General features: G+C 37.0%; 1 protein-coding gene across 1 annotated transcript in view; it reads right to left on the bottom strand.

Annotated features, from left to right (window-relative positions):
* Positions 1-24,919, bottom strand: part of USH2A (usherin) — a 969,245-nt gene that overhangs the window by 419,577 nt on the left and 524,749 nt on the right. The window contains exons 35-36 of the mRNA XM_055419911.2: positions 6,185-6,336; positions 680-842 (exon numbers count right to left, since the gene is read on the bottom strand). Coding sequence (XP_055275886.2) covers positions 680-842; positions 6,185-6,336 — 315 coding nt within the window. The remainder of the gene's footprint in view (positions 1-679; positions 843-6,184; positions 6,337-24,919) is intronic.

Genomic DNA, 24,919 nt, shown 5'->3' with positions numbered 1-24,919 from the left:
TAAAAGTAAACACTTAATAAAATAAAACAAATAGGTTTCCAGTAAATTATAAGCCTGCTTTTTTCTCTATGATTGGAATTGCTTCAAATAAGCATCATACCTAACCAGACCGAACCTAACTTATTGAACTGGATTGTTTTTGATAATCCTGTCAGGGAACCCTATGCAGTCTAACCCACATCCAGTTCATTTACTGAACACACACCAGCATTCCTAACTTAATTCAGAAATGTCAAAATGATCACACAAAAAGAGTTTACTGAAGATGGACGGCAAAATTAAAACTCAATTCTTGCAGGAACAAAGTTTTAGAATTTCACCATTTAGTAAGCAAGGGGAAAAGAATATAGAATCTACCCTAGGCCAGTCTTTCTCAAAGTTGGATGACCATCAGAACCACCTGAGGTGTTCATTAAAACACAGAGCACTGATTCCCACTTTCCCAGAGTTGAATAGATCAGATGTGGTCTTGAGAGCTTACTCTTCCTTTAAATGGTCAGATTAAGCTTTTGTTTGCTGCTATGAGAACCACAAAATGAGGGAGGCTGAACCAGCTTGTCCATATAGGTTGATTGTAGGAAAAATAAAGAAATTTAAATCTGTGGTCAAAAGAAAAAATTCAAAAGAAAATAAATCATTTTCTAATGCTATGGAAGTTTAAAGATGACAAACAGGTTACCTTGGTCAGCATAGAAAGTGCCAGTAAAAAGGACTGAGTACATCAAGCGTCCATTAGGGTGAAAAGGCGGTTCCCACCTCACGTGGGCTTTTCGGGATCCTTCTGTTTTGACAAACACATTTACGGTTCCTTCAGGAGGAGCTTCCAGAGTTCGATTTTCCACCTGTGAGTATAAAAAGATTTATTTTTGTTTGCAAATAAAATAAGTACATGCTTCACTTTGAGCATATTTCTTCAAAGAATCTCTTTTGGCTGTGAAGTAAACTGTTTTGACAGTCGCATCTTGTATGAATACCTCATTTTGTCAGCAGGATCAAAGCATACCTCATGTTTTCTTCCTCCTGCTGTTAAAGCTTAGAATTTGAGCTCCTGACCAAGGCAGTTTGTGATTTCCAGAATATGTGGATCAGCTCACACTGTGATCATGCTTATAGCTGTGCATATCCACAGACTATTTCTAGGGTGGCTTAAAAACAATTTTTTATGTGATTGCAAAAGAGAAGAAATGCATAAGGTCGGTTTTCATAAGCTTCTGACTGGAGTAATAGACTGCTGGGCTTTGTCAAAGGCCACATCAAGCATCTTCACAGACACACACACACACTCACTTCTCTGAGCTGTGTTGCTACCAGGTATGTGCAAATGGCACCATGCCAGAAATCAAGAGATAAATGTACCTGAGTGAATTTATCCCTAAAGTATAATCACAAAAGCTGAAATTTCATTAATATAATGGTAATGAATGTATATGAGAAGAACAAAAAGTGAATTATTTGAAGAGAAGGATTCAAACATAATCCTTTACTGCACAGGGGCCAGAAAGATTTTAATAGCAAAATAAGAAAAATAAGAGAACAGAGGAAGGTGAAGTGGAAAACTAGAAAGGGGTTTAGGGTATTTTACCATCATTTAATAATTGGCTTTAATTTGTTAATGAATCACCACGAGCTCATAAGCATCCCTCATGAACATCTGGCCTTTTCAGACATATTGAATATGTTGATACTTTTGACCTTATTCTTAAAATACAGGCTCATGCCTCACAAGAATGTGATCAAACATGAAATTCTTAGGCAGGCAAATATTCTCAATTATGTAGCTTTCATTTGTTAGGGCTAATACACTTTCCCAATTATGAAAATAAATGTGGAAAAGACAGAGTGTTAATTTTTAATAAGTATGAGGTCATGACATGTTTTATTTTCATCTGAGAAAGGCTATGGGGTTCTTTAGATCTATAACTCCTACTCATTTTTTTAGTCTAATAGCTATGTATGAAAAATGATAAAGAAACTTGACTGGAAAAATATCAACTCATCATTTTAATATTTCATAACAAAGCAATTGGTTTCATAATGTCTATGTATGTAGTTCAAATTATTGCATAGAAAGTGATTTTAAAGTGTTCCAGATAAAATAAAACTCAAAAAGTTGAAGAATTAAGTACATATCCAGATAATTACATTATTATTCTCAAATATCTAGTTAATTCAAAATAAAAATATAGTTTTAAAGTCCCCTTATGTATATGGATAAATATTTCAGTACTTCACTTTATATTAAATTTGGCAGTTGGACTCTTTTGCTCTTTTTTTGTTTTTTTTAATTTACACTTTGTTTATCAACCTTGCCTTAAAAAATGCTAAGAAAGGGCATTCTGAAGGTTAAGTTGGTTTTCACCTGAAAACTTCCCTGACACAGAAAAAAAAAATTGAGAATAACTGCACAAGGAAAACATTTTAACAAAAATTTTATCCTTAATAAAACTCTTAACAATGTATCAGAAATCTGTTTATAAATATTTCACTAAAATTTTCACAGCAACTCCTTGTACAGTAGGCATTATTTTCCTTTTGTAATAGTTGAGAAATCTGAGGTTTCATGGAATAAACATGTTTCCCAAGCAGGTATGGGGGAAAATAGCAGCTTTAGGATACATTTTCCATATGGAATTCTCTTGACCATAACATTTACTGCCATTAAGATTTAGATGTCTTAAATAACATATTTTAATCATTTCTTTATAAAAAAGATTTTTATTAAAAATTTATATATTTCTTTATTTAAAAAATGGCTATGAAAAGATGAGCATATGTATTACATGTGTGTTGGGTGCTTTTATCTGTGTAATGTGCCATCACCAAGAACCAAGGCAGCTTTATAACCATATTACACAGCTGTGACCTATAGTTTCACACTTCATCCTTAAGAAGGTCCTTGGAGAACTGAATCCAATGAGTGCTCCAAGGCCAAATACAGCCATGAAATTCCCCATCTTAGACTCTACCAGTGTTACCCAACAGTGGACAAGAGAAAAAAAACAACAAAGTGATCTTCCTATGGACAAATTCATTGCATTTTATTGTAGAAACACAAAATGTTAAGAGTTTCTTTCTAATTGCAATTCAACAATATAATTGAAAAAACAAAAGCATTTAAAAAGTTCTTCCCTGTTGTATTTTCTGTTCATTTTTTTGTTATTTCACATATTTATGAAACCTCAGTTACTGGATTTAATCTGACAATGCATATTAGCATCTTAAAATTTTAATCAAAGGTACTGTAAATTGCTTTTTACACTGGAATTTCTTTAAAAGCCAAATACATTGTATAAATGAACAAGAACTGAACTACACAGAAATCTTTTTTTTCCCCAGATGGTACAGAATAATTTCTTCTAAATAACAAATAGCACGGAATAAACTTGGTTAGGCACAAAATATATCGAGCTGGCTCAGTGGTAAAGAATCCACCTGCAATGCAGAAGACACAGAAGACATGGGTTCCGTCACTGCATCGGGAAGATCACCATGTATATATTCATGGCAACCCACTCCAGTATTCCTGCCTGGGAAATCCCATGGATAGACAAGCCTGCTAGGCTATAGGGTCACAAAGAGTTGGACATGGCTGAAATGACTGAGCACGTAATGCTACATTAAGACGGTAAGATATGTAACTTATGTATTTTATTTTTAAAATATTCTATTCTATCAAATTTGTCATATTTTTAAACTGTTTTTTGTTTATTACATGAGCAACCTTGAAAATTTTGAGGGTGAACCAGGCTACATTTAACACTATTAAGCATATTTGTCATAGGAAACATTGACTGGTATTTCCCTATGTACATGAAAAACAATGATATTAAATATGTAAGAGATGTGAAACAAACAGTCCTCTGTTTCTAAAAACCAAGAGTTATTATTAAGAAACTTTGTTAGGTTAACAAAAGTTTGACTCTTCAGAAAATTTAATGTTTGATTTCTGCCAATAAAAGATTTAAAAATAAAAATCATAGTTTTTTTGTTTCAATGAAATATTTGTTTCAACATTGGCCTTTAGATAAATAATACTTTTAAGTGATAAGTATACAATATGTATATATGATAACATATCATATGTATATATATAATTAATGATACCCCTGCAGTATGAATTTGCAACCCCCCTCCAGTATTCTTGCCTGGAAAATTCTATGGACAGAGAAACCTAGCGGGTTACAGTCCATGGGCTTGCAAAGAGTTGGACATAATTGAGCACAAACATGATGATATATATGATATTCAACAAAATTTAGCCATATTATGTGTTTTTATATATATAAAATAAACACTAATATATAAACACATTATATATATATATAATATATATAATATATATGTGCATATAAAGATTTTGGCCACCTGATGCAAAGAACTGACTCATTGGAAAAGACCCTGATACGGACATGAGTTTGAGCAAGCTCTGGGAGTTGGTGATGGACAACTGACCTGAACTGAATATATGTGTGTGTGTGTGTGTGTGTATATAATTTAATGATAGGAAAGTCTACCTTTTAAGATTGATTCCTAGATTTCTTAAATCAATAATACACTGAAAAAAAACCATTGACAAGAGTTGAATCTGTAATATCTTTTATGATTGTGATAGATATCCAGGGCTATCTAAAGTACTCAAATATGGGATCTCTTATGGGCATAATATATAATTGGTAAAAAAAAAATTTAGAAATCAATTGAAGATCATGGGTTTTAACTTTTTCGCAGTACAGAGTTGACTTGTTCTAAATAAAGACATTGCTATTTCATCCTAGTGACTTGCGATGGATCATTGACTTGGGAAAAGTGTTTGCATACTGAGCACAGGATAATGAAAAGCACCAAGGGGAGAAAATAACTCTGTGCTTTAAGCTAAGACTGAGTCTACAATGCGTGAGGCTTTGGAGAGCAGGGTTTTACAATCCAATTCTGTTTCCCCCTTTCTAGCGGGGTGTTGTGTCTTTGATTCCTTCAAGTCAATGTCACTTACTATCTGCACAAGACACAGATTGATAACCATGTCCCCCTTGTCTACCTACAGTTACCAGAACACCAGGAGACAGAGTGGGACCTGATTCAGTAGCTGGGACCACAACTTGCAGTTTAGTTTTTTGAAAAAGCCTCATTTTCAAATTCATGGGAAATGTTCTTTTGTTTCTTTTTCTTTTTTTGAATGGAGAAGAAAGGCTGACCTATTGCCATTCCTGCTTTTAAGAGTAAATAACCGTCAGAGGGGTCTAGGCTATGAAATACTTAATGGCAATAAAGACTACAGCTCAGCTCCACTGATAGATGATGTTAGCAACTTGGAAAGCCACCAATCTGAAGCAAAATGGGAGGTGTGATCAAAACTAAGGAAGCAAAAAATTAAATGGTAGAGCTGTTTTTCAAGGGTAATATTTATACAATACACTCTTCAGTGAAGACACAGTACATTAAAATGATAGGCCATTAACAAATATAGCCAAAAAATATCAAAAATGAATGAGTATTTCCCTTAAAAGAAGCTAAGTCTAATTGATCAAGAAATATGCGCAAGAGTAAAATGTGATGTTTTGAGACTGAAGAATGTCAAGCTGGTCTATGAGAATTACATACATTTAATTGGGTTTTGGAAATTATACCAGTAATAAAAAGCACAATTTTGTCAATCTTTTAACTACTAATGAAGTATAGATAGATAAAGATTTCTGAAATGTGGATATCAAAAGCGGGTATTAATGCCATTTTAAATACCGTTCTTATGAATATATCACACTAATAAAATTAAAATGTATTATTCTAATGGTGAGGCAAACTCAATATTTTAATTGATTAACATACTTGTTGGGGAGCAGTGTTGCCATACTGTGGCAGTTAGGGCCTTTCAATTATTTTCACTTTTTAATCAGAAACTTACTTACTACTAGGAAGAAAAGCATCCACTTTAAATATGTCACTATATTAGGCAAGCCTGCCTGGTCAACCTACCTTTTGAAATTTCAATAAAATGTAGATTTTGTCCTTCACTAGACCTATGTGCAATCTTAAAATTTATGTTGAATATAAAATCGTACTAACTCTTAAATGAAATTTTATAAAAAGAACATCTCCCCTCCGACTTGAAAGGCTAGCTGTGGAGAGTAGCCTATTCATTGTCATCTGACATTTAGTACATACCCGGGATGTAAATTGCCACACTCACCAGTGGGCCCAGAGCACAACCTCTGGCCGTGCAGGCTTGGACCCTGAAGGAATGCAAGCTCCAAGGAGCAAATCCAGAAGCATGACAACTGAGTTCTGAGGAGTTGTGAATTAATATACCATCGAGATACAGCCCGTAACTTGTGATAACACCTGGGAAGGCAATGATAATTGTCTTTTAGTATGATTGTTAGACAATAGCAAAGAAGGTCTTAAAAGAAGCATGCACTTCTTGATGCAATTTCTAATTGCATGGAATCACAGTCTCTCCCTTAGTCTAAACTCTATCTCCTTCCAAAGGATAAAACAGACTTTAAACTCTTGAATCTCAAATTGTTAAGCTAATTAGTATAGAGGCACAAATAGAAACCAAGTCCCAGTATAGGAAGCTTTCCATTGCATCATGTTAACTGCTGTCATTGGTGTTCCATATTAGAAATGAATAAAGTAAGTACATTTACAATTTGCATTGTTTTCTAAAATGATATCCTGATAGATGTGCTTTAGAAGTCCAATGACCCTGTTTGGTAATGCATTATGTGTGACTCAGGATGTACCAGGCACTGTTCCAAGTGCATCCTCTTTTTTAACTCTCTCCTCACAGTACTACTATAGTAAGTGCAGGATTATCATCACTATTTCACAGATGAGCCAAGTCAGGTACAGATAACTTAGGTAACTTGCTCAAGGTCACAGAGCTAGCAAATATGGGAATCAGGATTTGAATCTGGCTCCAGAGCCCGTGTTCTCAGTTACAACACTGAATCACCTAAATGTAAAGCCATGCAACTTTCACAGATCCATTCATGAGACACTTGTGTACAGGGTAGAGAAGCTATGATTTGCGAGATTTAATGATCAACTAAAATTTGTTTTAGAAGTTATGTGTACTTTCATGAAATCAACTAACAGAGATTTGAGAGACTGCATGGCTAATGAATATAATCATTTGATTTCTTCCATTCCAACGTGCATCGGATGGGATGGTGCACCTTCTTTAAATGGAGGTTAGGGATCTCTGTTCACTGGAATTATCCCCACTCATCAAACATCATATGTTAAGAAACAGAACTTTGCTTACATGCTAAATTAGAAATTCTTTCAAAGGTAAATTAACTTCACAGTGGCCTCCTGAGTGTACCCTTGAAGAATTATCTTAACCATTCCTCTGTCAGACAGTCTTCCTTGAAGACGGGTGTTAGGTTCTTCTCCGCTAGCAGACAGCACATCTCCATTGTAGCACTTAGCCACTTCTCACATTATTAGAATTATTATTCCTTATGTAATTGCCTGACATCTCCAACAGGCTACAGGCTCCCCAAGGTAATCTTGACTTCCTCACCTGTATGTTTCTAGAGCGTAGCACTGTGCCTAAACTGTGGTTTATGCTAAGCTACTTCAGTCATGTCTGACTGTTTGCAACTCCACGGACTGTAGCCCGCCAGGCTCCTCTGTCCATGGGATATCCTGGGCAAAAATACTGGAGTGGGTTCCCATGCCCTGCTCCAGGAGATATTCTCTACCCAGGGATCAAATCTGTGTCTCCAGCATCTCCTGCATTGCCAGGCAGGTTCTTTACCACTAGCACCATCTGGGAAGTAGGGACTTAAAAAAATATTGACTAAATGAATAAATTAACTTAAATGCATCATAGCAATAATACTAGCATCCAAACAGAATGAAAATATAACACTATATGGAGAAAAGGATTCCTAGATACCTGAAATATTAAAAAAAAAAAGCTCTCTAAAAGGTTGATATTATAGGATAGCTCAAAACAGTGTTTTGAGAAGGAATGAGTTTTGCAATAGAAGACTAGAAAAATCAAATGTCATCAAGAGAGTTCTTGAGAGCTGTCTTTCTGGAGAACTGTCAGTCTTATGAACACCAGATCTGGTCTTCTGAATGTCTTAAAAGTAGATCAAGCCCTCATTCATCATTGTATCAGGGACAGCATCACTCAGGCAATCATAACACCAGAAGACATCATAAGCATCCTGCTTTCCTGGGTGGGAGTTGCTCATTTCTAGAACCTTCACAATGATCTGACAGCACCATCATCTGTGAACTTATGAAATGCTGTGCCTATTGTCACAATATCTCTTACAATGTTGCTTTTGATTGAGAAATCAGTTTATAACAAAAGAAAGGGGAAGTGAATTAATACTATGGAAGTGACCCATCTTATATCTCATTAACCCATAGCCTGGGAAATTGCAGAAATGGCCTTTGGAAATGTACATTACAGCCCAAGCTGAGTCACCCTGTGGATATGGAATCCCTGTAGGATGCTGTAACAGATTTGAACTAGGGACCAGTATCTGATGCTGGTTTTTCTAAAGTGAGAAAATGTGAGACTCTTTAAGATCATTTCTTAAATCATTTTTTTAAATGTCATGTATTTTTGAAATTATAATACACTTTATCATTAAAAACGTACTGAACACTTACGCTGAGTCAGACAAAAGGTTGTATGCTTTACGTGAATTATTTCTGTTAACTTTTTAGTCAGCATGTTTCCTTCCAATATTATAGTTAATATGCTCTTCAAAATATTTGTGCTTTCTCTACTCACGACTGAGCGACTTCACTTTCACTTTTCACTTTTCATGCATTGGAGAAGGAAATGGCAACCCATTCCAGTGTTGTTGCCTGGAGAATCCCAGGGACAGGGGAGCCTGGTGGGCATCCATCTATGGGGTCACAGAATCGGACACGACTGAAGTGACTTAGCAGCAGCAGCAGCAGCTACTCACAAAAAGGAATGCTTATATCATGGGGCACCAAGGTACCAGTAAATTAGAAACAAGAATATTACCTGGCAACTTGGGATCTTTGTGCAACCATAACAACATGCAAAAAAAAAGTTATTATGAGGGAGGAGGAATTAGCTTCCTTCCGCATGCTGACATCCTGGACTTTCTCAAGGGCACACCCTTGTCTGACAGATCTGATCATGAGACTATTGGAAGTCTAAACCAACTTAAGCCACAACCACTAAAGACATAGAACTTTTAATAATAAATGATTGGTTGCCTCTCTGAGTCAAAAATTCCAAGCAGATAGGCTAGGGGCTGACAGCAAATGGAAGAAGCTGTAAATATCAACCATGGCCTTAACTAGTTATAGAAACAAGCATTGAATATGTCATTTTTTATTTCTTATTATATAGAGATTTATATATAATAACTAATTTTCCCTCCTCCTCTTCTCTGTTGATTTATATACAGAAAGTTGGTTTACAGTTTAGGTTTTAAGTTGTAGAATATCCAGGTGGGATGTATCTAAACTGAAAGGGGAGTTAATACCACCCAGATATGACTCTAGGGACAGCATATTATTTGCTCAACACTTAGTAGCACCATTTGGGGGGGAAGCATGCAGTGATTATCATCAGTAGTGGAAGGTAGAAGAGTAGACATGGAGACTGAACAGCTCAACTGGTAATTCATCTAAGTCATCTGATGACACCTGACACGTCCACACTTCTGCACACTGAGCCCAAGAGCCAACACACATTTTTAGCTCTCTTGCTGGTTGACTTTCTAGAAAGTTTCACCAAGAGGAGGCACTGCTAGGAGGGTAGAAGCAGGAAGAAAGAAAACATCCAGCTTGTTTTTGAGAATATTTCATGTACCACTCTGGCTCCACAAAATAGTACAACCGCCCGCATCTGTTCTCCTTTAGCCTAATGTGACCATCTAATGTCATTGAATACATGACACATAAAAGAATGAGTGAATTAAAATTAAGAGGTGAGAGATACAGAGTGGAAAACCAACTGCTGCTGCTGCTGTTGCTAAGTCACTTCAGTTGTGTCCGACTCTGTGTGACCCCATAGACGGAAGCCCACCAGGCTCCCCCGTCCCTGGGATTCTCCAGGCAAGAACACTGGAGTGGGTGGAAAACCAACTAGTGCATGGAAAATCTAAGAGAAGAAAGAGAGATAAAAATCACACTGATAATAATGTCTGTGTGTATGCTAAGTTGCTTCAGGCGTGTCCAACTCTTTGCAACCCTATAGACTACAGCCCACCAGGCTCCTCTGTCCATGTGATTTTCCAGGCAGGAATACTGGAATGGGTTGCCACGCCCTCCTCTCGGCAATCTTCCTGACCCAGGGAGTGGACCTGTGTCTCTTATGTTTCCTGCATTGATAGATGGGTTCTTTACCACTAGCACCACTTGGGAAGCCCAATAATAAAAAAGACAAGAAATTATTACGTGCCGGGCACTCTGATAAGCAATCATTCTATGCAATGGGCACCCAGTGCACAAATCACTTATGCTATTGCACTTATGTGCAAATCACATGTTGCAGAAGCTCTTAAAGAAATTTTAAGACCCCTGGAATGCTATCTACTTGATCTGCTTTTCAATACTGAAATAGAAAGTACCCAAATCAATATTTCCCTTTCCTTACTTAATTGGGGAACAGAGAATTTCTTTTCTGCTGGGATTATGTGCATAATATCTCATTTGTCTGACATATTGGGAAATGAGATATTTTATAGGAGTTAATTTTCATTATAACTAAATCTCATCCATGAAGTGCAAACTTAAAAATCTTAACCATTTTTGAAGGAATTCTTTCCAGCAAGCACTGCACACTTTCCTGTCTTTTCATAGAGGTAATAATGAATATAAGAGAATCATTTTGTGAGGATTTAAACTGTGCATTATGGACATCAGAGACTATGTTCACTAATTCAGTGATACCCTCCAGAATTGAGTAGGTGGAGGATACTTAGCCAGCTTTTCCTGTTAACATCACTTAGTGGCTACGTTTCATTCATGCCTGTGTCTCCATTTTGAGTTCTCCATTCTCCCCCAGTGACAGCCTCTCAAATGTAACTTCTTTGTTTTGTCTACCTGACTCTAGCAAGTCAACCCCTAGCAAGATCTGCTGAGAAACTAGATAACCATGACATTTGGAACTATGGATAAAGAAATAATAGACAGTCACTGAGACAAGGGTTCAGAATCAGATGAGCATAATGCAAACGAGCTGAGAATGGAATTAAGTGAGATTTGTGACAGTTAACGGCTCACTTTTTTACTATCCTGTATGCACCTGACTTTGGGGATAAATTAGACTGAAGTCCAGACTCAATGGAGGTGAGCTTTCACTCTCTCTCTCTCTCACACACACACAATTTCCCAGCATTCTATAGGTAAACTATATTAGACAGCATTTGTAGAAAGGAGAAAAAGATCAGTTGGAAAAACAATGTACACTGAAAAAAAATGCAGTCTGCCTTTTAAATCATTTTGGACACTTTCCTCTACATCATGCACAACACCAACTCCATCCTCAGTCCTGGAGATCTTACATTCCAAATTGATCCTTCCCCATCTTCATATCCATGACTATCTAGTCCACTCTGCCATCATATCATAATCGAATAGTGTGTGTGTGTTAAGTCACGTCAGTCGTGTCCAACTCTCTGCGACCGCATGTACTGTACCCACAGGCTCCTCTGTCCATGTAGATTCTCCAGGCAAGAATAACTGGAGTGGGCTGCCATTTCCCACTCCAGGGGATCTTCTCAACCCAGGGATCGAACCCATGTCTCTTACATCTCCTGTTTTGATGCATTATTCATGCTCCCACAGAATTCACTCTTCATAACACAGAAGGGCAGTTTTCAAAACATACATCTGATCATACCACATGCAGTCAGTGATCAGTCAGGCCTTTGCTAAGTACTAACTAGCAAGATGAGTTCCCTGTCCCAGAAAGTTGGGGTCAACATGTTGTGAAGACAAAACAGACTAGTGGTGCTGATCTCTCTGCATTTTCTATCTTTTGATCTAGGTCTTACCAGCTACAATCAGATCTCAAGGTAGGACCAAAGTGGGATACCATTGTGTTTTAGAGCTGAAATCCAGATATGTCCCCCATCAAAAGAGCCTAAGACAAGATATTTCATCTGTTTCGAAGACCATTTATTATGAAATATTGAGTTAAGGACACAAAGTTAAATCTCCTGGTAAATTTGTAGATGATAAGAAATATCATTTGAAAAAAAATCCCATTTCTTATCAAAATAGGCAAGCAGATTTCATAACTTGTTTTTATTAGCGAATGTTTTGATGCAAACAGAATTAGGCATGATATGAAACATGGTACAATTCAGTTACCAAAACATACACTAATAAGCAATAAGTCTAAAATATCTCTTAACACAACAATTTTTATTGACCTCAGATTCCCAATATGTTACAAAAATGAGTGATATAATCCACTGGACTTTTAAAATGAAGTCTAAGAAGACACTTTCCTTCTTTGACTACAGCACAAGACACATATGAATAACTTTGGGGTAAGTAAAATGTTAAGTTCTTAAAATGGTTTAAAACTCAACATTCAGAAAACTAAGATCATGGCATCTGGTTCCATCACTTCATGGAAAATAGATGGGGAAACAACGGAAACAGTAAGAGGCTTTATTTTGGGGGGCTCCAAATTCACTGCAGATGGTGACTGCAGCCATGAAATTAAAAGACACTTACTCCTTGGAAGAAAAGTTATGACCAACCTAGACAGTATATTAAAAAGCAGAGATATTACTTTGCCAACAAATGTTCATCTAGTCAAAGCTTTGGTTTTTCCAGTAGTCATGTATGGATGTGAGAGTCGGACTATAAAGAAAGCTGACTGACAAAGAATTGACGCTTTTGAACTGTGGTGTTGAGAAGACTCCTGAGAGTCCCTTGGACAGCAAGGAGATCCAACCAGTCAACCCTAAAGGAAATCAGTCCTGAATATTCATTGTAAGAACTGATGCTGAAGCTGAAGCTCCAATACTTTGACCACCTGATGCAAAGAACTGACTCATTTGAAATGACCCTGATGCTGGGAAAGATTGAAGGTGGGAGGAGAGGGGGACGACAGAGGATGAGATGGTGGGATGGCATCACCGACTCAATGGATATGACTTTGAGTAAACTCTGGGAGTTGGTGATGGACAGGGAAGCCTGGCGTGCTGAAGTCCATGGGGTCACAAAGAGTTGGACATGACTGAGCAACTGAACTGAAGTATTTTTGAAATTATAAAACACTTTATTATTTTAAAAAATGTACTGAACACTTACTTTGAGTCAGACAATAGTCTGTATGGTTTATATGAGTTATTTCTGTTAAAATTGACAGAAATAATTTGATAGATAATAAAATTGACAGAAATAATTCCAAGAAATTAGAACAATTTAGAACATAGCAGTTTCCTTGTTATGAAGATGGCAGAATACAGTCTTAGAGGAACTAAGCTATTTCCCAAAGTCATATAAGGAGAAATTATGGAGTAGAACCTGGCAATCTCATCATACCACTGCCACTACTCTTGTTATCCATTTCCAGCCTAATTTTCTCTTCTAAAATATGTGGGAAATCCACTCAAATTAAGAACTGAGGAACACGCTCTAGCCCTAAAAGCAATTAGGTTGAGCTTAATGAAAAAATTACCATATATTTATTGAAAGTCAATTACCTGAAAGGTACTTTGCTTGGTACTTTGAGAGACAGAAAGAAATAGTATCTACCTTTATGGAAGTAAGACAAGGGTTAAAAACACAGGTCTAATTAAATAACAATCTAACAGATGAGTAATAAGCGCCACAAAACCTTTAAACCCAACAAAAGGTATAACCAGTTAAGGACAGATGCTTCTAGCAGGGAATAATCACCCTGGCTAAAGTGAGTCCTAAAAGTTTTTCAGAGCAGTCAAGTCTTCCACGCAAGGAAGCTGTGTCTTCCATAGGGTCTTCCATAAGAAAGAAAAAGCAATGACTCAGAAGGATGTTCCTGGTGGAGAAACGATACTTACCAATGTGTGGAAACAAGTAAGTGGAAGCTATAGTAAAGATATCCTGAATAGACCAGTACTTTGTTATTTTTTGTTGTTGTAATTGGTTCAAGTTTAATAGAAATAAGCCTTCAAAGGGAAGTTAGGACCTCGAATGCCGTTTGAAGGAATTGGAATTTTATGATACAAAGGAGAACCATCAACATTTTCACATTTTCATGTACTAACCAGGGGCATAATGAAAGCCTTCCTTAGAAAAATTAACCTAGAATGACATATATAACAGACTGGCATAAGGAAGACCATGGAAATAGGGAGAAGTGGGATAGCTGAAAATTCTAAAAAGAAAAAGTAATAATTTTTAAACACACATCTTCCTGAACGGATCTTAAGTAGTTGTGACCTACGCAGGGATATGGGAATGCCACATTTCACATTTAGGGCATGGCATATTCTAAGAGTAATATCTTTAACACTTTTATATACAGCTGACCTTGAAATTGAACAACATGGATTTGAACTGTGTGGGTTCACTTACACGTGAACTTTTTAAAAAAGATAAATACAGTACTATACAATTTACAGAGACACTCTACTTCCATGGTGGCTCAGACAGTAAAGCATCTGCCTACAATGCAGGAGACCTGGGTTCAATCCCTGGGTCGGAAAGATCTCCTGGAGAATGAAATGGCAACCCACTCCAGTACTCTTGCCTGGAAAATCCCATGGATGGAGGAGCCTGGTAGGCTACAGTTCATGGGGTCACAAAGAGTCGGACATGACTGAGTGACTTCACTTTCACAACTGACAATTGGTTGAATTCAAGGATACAGAATTGGGAATATGGAGAGGTTACTGTGGAGATTTGAGCACACTGGAACCAATCCCCTCCAGATGCCAAGAGAGAATTTTATACAGCTTTTCTACCGCCTGGGGAATCAGTATCCTTTCCTCCCACATTGTTCCAGGATCAACTGTACTTTCTCTTCTTTAATGAAACAAACTTATGAGCTTAGGACTGGGATATGTTACACTGATATGCTGTGTCACTAGTCAGAAAAAAGAAGGGTCTATCTTTAACGGAGATGGACTGTGAAGTCAGCAACAAAAAAATTCATAAAAATCTGCCACCAAAACACTAACTGGACTCTAATGATTTAGAAAGGGAATGTTTTTCAATTTGAGGATTAAAAAAGTCATACCTCTGTTTTGTATCTTGACTGAATCAATATCAAAATCTTATTATTATTATAATAAGTGATTATAATAGTGTTCCATAGCTTTGGAAGATGTTGCCATTTAGGGAAACTAGACAAAAGGTAATGGGGTCTTTTTGCATTATCTCCTACAACTGCATGTAAATCTTGAATTATCTGAAAATACAATACTTAATTAAAATAAAAAACAAAAACTGTCATGTTGGGGAATATGACAGAAGAAGCAAACCTTTGAAATTCAGAAGTTGATGAAAAAAACAACTGTTTAATCAGATACCTTGGTCCTTAGGAAATATTCTTGAAAGCAGAAAGAGTTTTACTTTCCCTTTATAGGTGAGAAAAACAGGTTTGAGACCCATTTTTTTTCTATCTTTTAAAAATTATGTAATAAAAAATAATAAAAGAAGTACATAAAATGTTATGCTTTTAAAACAAAGAGAAAAGCTCTTATAACCATCATCAAGGTTACAGCACAGAATACTGCTAAGTACCCCAGAAATTTCCTATGAGTCCTTTGTGATTCCAATCCTTCCACCCACCCTTCCTCCTTACCAACCAGCTGGAGGGTGACAACTTGGTTGACTCTAAGAGCCATGTTCTTACTTCTCTACCTAGGAAATCATCCCTATTACAAAGAAGCTTTGTGTGGCTTTCTACTTTGTATTTGAAATCAGATTTATGCATTTTTTGCATCTTCTTTTGTTCAACATAACATGCCTGGATTCTCTTCATATTGTTAAGGATAGCCATACTTCATTCATTTTCATTGCTGTATAATTTATATATCTATTCTACTGTTCATACTTAGATTATTTCCACACTTTGGTTGATAGATTTGTAGCTATAAGCATTTTTGTACACGTGTCCTGAGGCTCATGTGTACAAGTTTCCTAAGGTATAGATTTTGAAGTGGAGTTGTTGGGATATATTTAACTTTACTAGACAAAACTCAACTCTTTTTCAAAGTGCATCAATTCCTATTAACATCAATAGTGTCTGTGAGTCATCATTCTATACCATCAATTGTGAGTGTTTTTTGCATAAAATGTTATCTTGATTTGGTATTATTTTTTATTTCCCAACTTATTAATGAGACTGAGTACATTTCTTTAGAGCTATGGTTTTACTCAACGACTTTCAAGTAAACAAGAAAAAAATGAGGGCAAGTTATATACTGACATGAAAAGATGTTTACTCCAGATGTGTCAGGAGGAAAAATATCAAAGTGCAGAAATACACATTTACGGGCAATCATTTTTAAGTGTCTATTTTATGCCTATACCTGTACATGATTATTGATTCAATCAACACGGTATGAAGCATCTACTATGTTCTAGACACTCTCCTAAATGCTGTGGAGAACAAGTAAGCTGCAGACATAAAATCAGAGGGCAAAGTGGAAGGCTCTCCAGCTGGTCGCTGCCCTTTCAAGAAATTTCTCACTGCACACGGCCATTCTCTCATGACCACACAGGTTTAAAACTTGATCAGGGAGCTCACATTTTCCAAGTTTTTATTTCCTCATCAATAAAATTAGGGCTCCATTCCCTGCCTTAGTGGTCTGACCGAGTGAACGTGAGAATCAAATGAGTGTATATGGAAGTCCCTTAGGAATTAGTGTTATGAATGCAAAGGCACGAGCTTAGACCTGTTCCTCTCTTCCAGGGTGAGTGAGTTCAAGGCCAGTCCGTTATGAGAATCTCTCCTTAGACTGTCCCTCCTATTCTGCTCTATGTCACAAACTGCACATGTCTTGTAAAAACAAATAATCTGCACACCTCTCAAAAATATACTTGAGACAAATCTATATTCCTTACCTGTTTTCTGTCTGTCATCACCTAGCAATTTCTCTTTTTTTTCCTATTTATTTCATATTGAAGTACTGCTGATTAACAATGTTGTATTAGTGTCAGGTGTATAGCAGAGTCAGTTGCACTGATACATATATCTATTCTTTCCCAAATTTTTTCCCACTTAGGTTATTATGTAGTATTGAACAGAGTTCTTTGAGCTATACAGTAGGTCCCTATTGGTTATCTATTATTTTAAATATGTATAGCAGTGTGTACATGTCAATTCAGTTCAGTTCAGTTCAGCCGCTCAGTCGTGTCCGACTCTTTGCGACCCCATGAACCGTTTACAGGCTTCCAATTTATCCCCCAAATCCTTCCCCCCAGAAATCTTAAATTCATTCCATAAGCCTGTGAGTCTATTTTGTAAACAAGTTCATTTGTATCATTTTTTTAAGATCCTGCATATAAGTGATATATGATGTTTGTCTTTGTCTGACTTTCTTCACTTAGTATGACAACATTGAGTTCCATCCATGTTGTGGCAAATGGCACTGTTTCATTCTTTTAGTGGCTGAGTAATATTCTGTTGTATTATATATGTACCACATCTTTTTTATCCATTCATCCTACCACCTAGCAATTTCTTAAATGTGTTTGCTAACTCTTCATGTAATATTCCTCCTCTACCCTAGTCAAGCCCAGGAGTGCAATGTGAAACAAACAGCTACTTACTAAAAGCTATAACATAATTTTTGAAAAAAAATCTATTGGGCTTTGATTTTTGGTAATCCACTAGTGTAGCAATCTGTTGTTGTTTATTTGCTAACTCATGTCCAACTCTTTGCAAAGCCACGGACTGTAGTCCACCAGGATCCTCTGTCCATAGGACTTCCCAGGCAAGAATATTGGAGGAGGTTGCCATTTCCTTCTTCATGGGATCTTCCTGACCCAGGGATCAAACCCATATCTCCTGCTTGGCGGGAGATTCTTTACCACAGAGTCACCGCAGTAATCTGATTCGTCAGCAAATATTTATGGAGGAGGTACTTTGTGTCAGGCATGCTTGGAATACAGACATGATCAAAACAGTCCTGGCCCCTGCCTTCAGAAAATTTTCAGTCTAAGTGAAAAGACAGACTAAAAGCATTATGTGTATGTAAAACTGATTAACAAGAGAACCAGAAGAAAACAAGGTGGGGTGGTGAGGGAAGGAAGGCAGATACTAACCTAGTCCAGGTATGCTAGGAGATAAGGCTTATTTGAGACACTGATCTTTGAACTTGCACTTGAAGCAACTTCATCAAGAAAAATTTCATAAGCTGTTATTTGATTAGTTATAATATGGAATTCCAGTTGAACTATTTCAAATCCTGATAGACGATGCTGTCAAAATGCTGCACTCAATATGCCAGGAAATTTGGAAAACTCAGCAGTGGCCACAGGACTGGAAAAGGTCAGTTTTCATCCCAGTCCCAAAGAAAGTCAATGCCAAAGAATGCTCAAACTACCGCACAGTTGCACTCATCTCACACGCTAGTAAAGTCATGCTCAAAATTCTCCAAGCCAGGCTTCAGCAATATGTGAACTGTGAACTTCCAGATGTTCAAGATGGTTTTAGAAAAGGCAGAGGAACCAGAGATCAAATTGCCAACATCTGCTGGACCATGGAAAAAGCAAGAGAGTTCCAGAAAAACATCTATTTCTGCTTTATTGACTATGCCAAAGCCTTTGACTGTATGGATCACAATAAACTGTGGAACATTCTGAAAGAGATGGGAATACCAGACCACCGGACCTGCCACTTGAGAAAACTGTATGCAGGTCAGGAAGCAACAGTTAGAACTGGACATGGAAAAACAGACTGGTTCCAAATAGGAAAAGGAATACATCAAGGCTGTATATTGTCACCCTGCTTATTTAACTTCTATGCAGAGTACATCATGAGGAACGCTGGGCTGGAAGAAGCACAAGCTGGAATCAAGATTGCCAGGAGAAATATCAATTACCTCAGATATGCAGATGACACCACCCTTATGGCAGAAAGTGAAGAGGAACTCAAAAGCCTCTTGATGAAAGTGAAAGAGGAGAGTGAAAAAGTTGGCTTAAAGCTCAACATTCAGAAAACAAAGATCATGGCATCTGGTCCCATCACTTCATGGGAAATAGATGGGGAAACAGTAGAAACAGTGTCAGACTTTATTTTTTAGGGCTCCAAAATAACTGCAGATGCTGATTGCAGCCATGAAATTAAAAGACACTTACTCCTTACTTTGCCAACAAAGATCTGTCTAGTCAAGGCTATGGTTTTTCCCGTGTTCATGTATGGATGTGAGAGTTGGACTGTGAAGAAAGCTGATCGCCGAAGAATTGATGCTTTTGAATTGTGGTGCTGAAGACTCTTGAGAGTCCCTTGGACTACAAAGAGATCCAACCAGTCCATTCTAAAGGAGATCAGTCCTGGGTGTTCATTGGAAGGACTTATGTTGAAGTGAAACTCCAATACTTTGGCCATCTCATGAGACGAGTTGACTCACTGGACAAGACCCTGATGCTGGGAGGAATTGTGGGCAGGAGGAGAAGGGGACGACAGAGGATAAGATGGCTGGATGGCATCACCGACTCAATGGACATGAGTTTGACTGAACTCTGGGAGCTGGTGATGGACAGGGAGGCCTGGCGTGCTGTGATTCATGGGGTCGCAAAGAGTCAGACACGACTAAGAGACTGAACTGAACTGAATAAAGATTTCATAATAATAAATTGAAAGCTTTCAATGAGATACAAGTGGATTGCTATTTAAAAATGAAATATCACAGGAATATTAAATAATCAACCTGCATCTAGAACTTTTAAGCACGGCTGTCCTTATTTACTTTAAAAATGTCTACTGTGCCAAAAGAAAGTGCAACAAGATAGACTTTGTTTGATTACTTATTTACTTTTGTCAGCCTCAGAATAAGGGAAAGCTTTTACATTTATCCCACACCCAGTTCCCCCACCCCACTCCCAATCTGTGTGTAAAGAGTGGATTAAATGAGATTTAGGCACCAGTCAGGATCTCAGTAGAAATCTGATGACAACTAAAATGGACTATTGAGAATAGTTTAGTGAAGGCACTATTTACAAAGATGTGGGTAGTGTTAAAGGAAAGCAGCAAGTGATAATAATGCATCCCCAGGTAGTAACTGTCAGGGCTCCTAGGTGCCAATAAATATCCTTACGTTTTCAGGGTAAAGGAAGAGAACAGACTCAGGAAGCTAGAGAAAGAACTGGAGTGACAGGAAAGGGCCACTGGATAAGAGCTGTAGCCTTTGGTGGAGGAAGGCCACCCTGGAGCCCAGAGCCTGGTAGAAAGTTCTGAGACTCTTTTCTCCTCTGACTCTTTCATCTCTTGCTCTTGCTGCCCAGGGACAACCAAAAGGAAGAGAGAGAGAGGAAGTCCACTGATGCTGTGAGTAAAGGTCAGTCTAGTAGGATGCAGGTCTGAGTGCAGGAAAATACAGGAAGTATCTAAAGAAGTAAAAGAAAAACATGCAACATAAAAACATTAAGGGAAATTATGTTGCATTATATCATATTTTTGTGCTTTTTTCTTATTCTCTTGTGCTAATAATCACTAAGATAGCTATGAAAAAATAAAAATATTATGTTGTGAGGTATGGAATATCAGGTTATTTAATGCAGTTCTACAAATTCAGTTCTTCTATGGATAATCCACAAAATGGATACTTAATTCCCACTGGCTCACTATCATAAGCAGTTTGAAGTTTATCACCTTTCTCTTTCCATAATGGTAGAATTTTTAAGGTGTTTAATTTTCACAGGGAAGCTGAATCATAATTGTCCATAAAGCACATCCACTGGGATATATATCTTTGTGCCTCTTCATCAGGTTATGTCAAATTGTATTTCCTAAGGTGCCCAATAGGTTGTCATATATAACCAAGGAAATTCAATACAAGTACAATATGATATAAATTTAATACTAGGTATCTCTGTGTACACTGAAGAATTCTGTTTACTGTAAGAATTAAACAACAATGCTTTGGTGTGTCATAAAAATAACATGCATAGTGAATATAGATGCTCCAAACATATTTGTTTGTTTTTTCCAGCGCAGTGTGGCAATGTGAATATCAACTGAGGTTTCCCCCCAAGGTCCGGATGATGATTGAATGTGGCAGATATTTCCCTGTGTGAATACTTGATCCTTCAATTAAAAAGGAAAAGAGAGAACAGCTTTCACAATGTGGAAGAATGCCTTATTACCGGTATACTCTCCTAAAAATGGAATCAACGGAATCTGAAAAAGACTGTGCTTGGGAAATTCTACCTGACAAACTGATGGGAGGTGTTTCATAAAAGTTACACAAGGTTTGCTCAAAACTGTCAAGCCATTTTCCTAAGTGATTCACCAAATTCTATAATCCGTTCCTTCTATGAAATATGAGCATTTACAGGAAGGAAAATAGATTCATATTCAGGCTATTTAAAGTTAGTTCAAAATAAAAGTTAAAAACAGTTAACCCTTGAAACCAGACAAAAATCAGGACAGAGATCTTAGAAATGTAGAACATTGGCTCTGAGAATGAGATACTCAACCAGGAAGAGTATCTTAGAAAAATTCTGTATGTATTTCACATGGCTACATAGAATCCTACATTATAAGCATTTCTACACAAAAAGTAGAAGCAGAAAGGTTTGATAAATAAAATCATGCATTTTTGTGTCATTCACACTTTGTTTTATATTACATTCCTAATCAACTAGCTATCTTGCCTAGAATAATTAAGTTGCTTAATATTTATAAATTTGCATTTCCACATCTGAATGTTGTACCTATTTCATGGGCTAGTTATGAAAGTGAAAGTATCTGGCACATAGTTATATATTGTAGCTATTACTATTATTAGTATTAGCAGAAAATCAAATACTTCTTTTTCTACATGGGTAGAGCACTTAATTAGCACTTACCCAAACACGTTCATGTATATACATTTAAAATTTTATTTCTCTACATCCTTTCCTAATGTGAAGGACAGCACATTCAGTTAATTGGTATGCTTACCACCCATTCCTATAAGTGATATGTATTAACATATGCTCAAAAAACTGAACTAAACATTCTTTCAATAATGTTATATTGTCTTCATGGTATTATACATCAATAAGCCTGCAAAAATAATCAACTTCTTAAAATTTTTCTATCCTTATTGAAATTATTGCCACTTCCTTGATACATGTCTGTGTATAAACTCTCACAAAGCTGGGTCAGTATAAAAGGCTGAACTAGAAAAATGTTTCCATAGGTTCCTCAAGCATTATTCCCTTTCTCAAGGAGACCCTGGGACACTTGTTTAATGGGTACTCAAATCTCATGCCCATTCTGTCTTTAGCAGATCATGATGGCAGTGACAATATGATAATACAGCCTCTCACACTGGCATGCAAAGCAGACCCAGCATGGTGTGCTGTCTGTCTCTTTTCAGCACATCTAAGAATCACCAGGCTGAAGAATTCATATGCCAAATGCCTGGGTCTCTAATATATATTTTGCGCCTTCAGCAGGCCATGATGGAGATGGCTTTCCACTTCCTTTGAAACCACCCACCTATATTACATAATTATAAGATGTGTTGTCAATGTGTATTTACGTGTACTGTATGTATACGCTGGTGCTTCTCACATCAACACAATTACTACTTTAATATTGTCCCTGGGATCAGTAAACATGAATCCATCCAATAGCTATTTAATATCCATCTCCTCCTTGATTGGCATCCTGCCAAACCTGGAGACTAGAACAGCAAACAAGGTGAATAGAATCCATGCCCTCATGTGGGTCACAGTCTAACAGGGTAATTATTTTACGTAAATTTACATAGGGAAAGATAGTAGAGAGTTACAAGAAATTCTAAGCATTAATAAAGGATAAGAATTTAATTTTTATACTTTTAGTTTTATACTTTTAGTATTTTAAAAATACGTTTATTCTAATCAGTTTAAAATGTTACCAAATATGCTAGATATGGGCTTTTCTGGTGGCTCAGTGGTAAAGAATCCAACTGCCAATGCAAGAAATGCAGGTTTGATCCCTGGGTTAGGAAGATGTCCTGGAGAAGGAAATGGCACCCCATTCAAGTATTCTGGCTTGGAAAATCCCATGGACAGAGGAGCCTGGCAGGCTACAGTCCATGTGGTCACAAAAGAGTTGGACATGACAGAGACTAAACTACAACAAAATTATGCTAGACGATGAGGAATAAGTTTGGCAGGGTCAGATAAGCATGCTGATTTTAGCAAAGTAGACCTCAAGTGGGAGGAATAAACATATTTCCAGACTCTATGACTGAAGCTTCTGAAGGAGATACAGCTCATGAGAATTTGGAAGCTCCCCAAAGCATAATTCTAATATGCAATTGTAATCTACACAACACAGGTCACACATTCCTTAGACAGTAACCCTTTGTGCTACATTTCCTTGCAGGCTAATGGTATAACAAAGGGAGAATCAAGACCCTACAGAATAAATGATTCTTATCTACCTCGGACCAAAAAGTAGCTATTTTCAGAGGTTTTAAAATCCTGCCTGTAGTTGCAGCCTACAAAGAACACCTCTGCCAGAGGGAATGTGGACACAAAGGGCTATGAGTAAAGAAAAGGAGCTAGAGTGTCACAGCACCATTTTTTGCAGGTGTGTGAAGCAAGTCACCAGAATTAAGTAGGACACATTTGAAGGAAGCAGAGCCTTAGGTGTGAATCAAGTGATAATGACCCAGTACTTAAAGAATGGACTTGGCAGTCTAAGGCAATGAAAAGTAAGCAGCATTCTTTATGACAGCAAAATTATGGAAACTTAAATGTCTATCAATAAAAGATGGGTCATATAAGCTGTGGCTTCATTCAATGGGATTCTACTCTGCCTTTCAAAAGAATGAAGCTGAGCTACACTTAACTGTTATGGAAAGATGCTTCTACCATACTAGGTGAGAAAAGGAAGTTGCACAAGACAAATAGTGTGATCTCACGCTTGTTTAACAATTTTGTGCATATTTCTTTATGTGACTATTAAAAGTTTGTTAATTGGTCTAAACTAAAACAGCCCTTAATCTTGATTTTTTTTCTGGTTTATTTAAAGTTTATTGCATTCTATTATATCCTCCCTACATTTGTAAAAATTTTTGTTGAGAAAACAGAACATGAAATTTACCATCTTAAGCATTTAAAGGGACAGTCTGGCGTGCTGTGATTCATGGGGTCGCAGAGTCGGACACGACTGAGCGACTGAACTGAACTAAACTGATAGTAGTATTAATATTAATTGCAGACACCTTGTTGGGCAAGATCTCTAGAACTTTCTCATCTTATAAAACTGAAACCTTATATTCACTGAACAGCAACTCTCCATTCCCCTCCCTGCCAACTCCCAACTCCTGGTATCCAAGTCTCTCTCTATGTATTTGACTACTTTAGATACTGCATATATATGGAATCATGTCATATCTCTTTACATGACAGGTTTTACTCAGCATAATGTTCTCAAATTTCGTCCATGTTGTAACATGTGATAGTGTCCTCCTATTTTTAAAGGTGGAATAATATTCCATTGCAGACATATGCAAGATTTTATTTATCCATTCATTTGTCCATGAACATTGGGTTCCCTCCATCTCTTGACTATTGTGAATAACTCTGCAATGAACATGGGTGTACAAATATCTCTTCAAGATCCTGTTTTCAATTCTTTTGGCTAAATACTCAGAAGTGGGATTGCTATATCATATAACAATTTTATTCTTAATATTTTGAAGATTTTTCCATACTGGTTCACATAACAGCTGCATCAATCTGCATTCCCACCAATAATGAAAAAGTTTTCTAATTTCTCTTTGTCCTTGTCAGCACCTGTTATTTTCTG

The sequence above is a fragment of the Moschus berezovskii genome, chromosome 17, assembly GCF_049115385.1.
Source record: "Moschus berezovskii isolate FMDL1 chromosome 17, NW_MosBer_1.0, whole genome shotgun sequence".
NCBI classification, from domain to species: Eukaryota; Metazoa; Chordata; class Mammalia; order Artiodactyla; family Moschidae; genus Moschus; species Moschus berezovskii.
The sequence above is the reverse complement of the archived record's forward strand: the minus strand, read 5'-3'. Positions and strand labels throughout refer to the sequence as shown.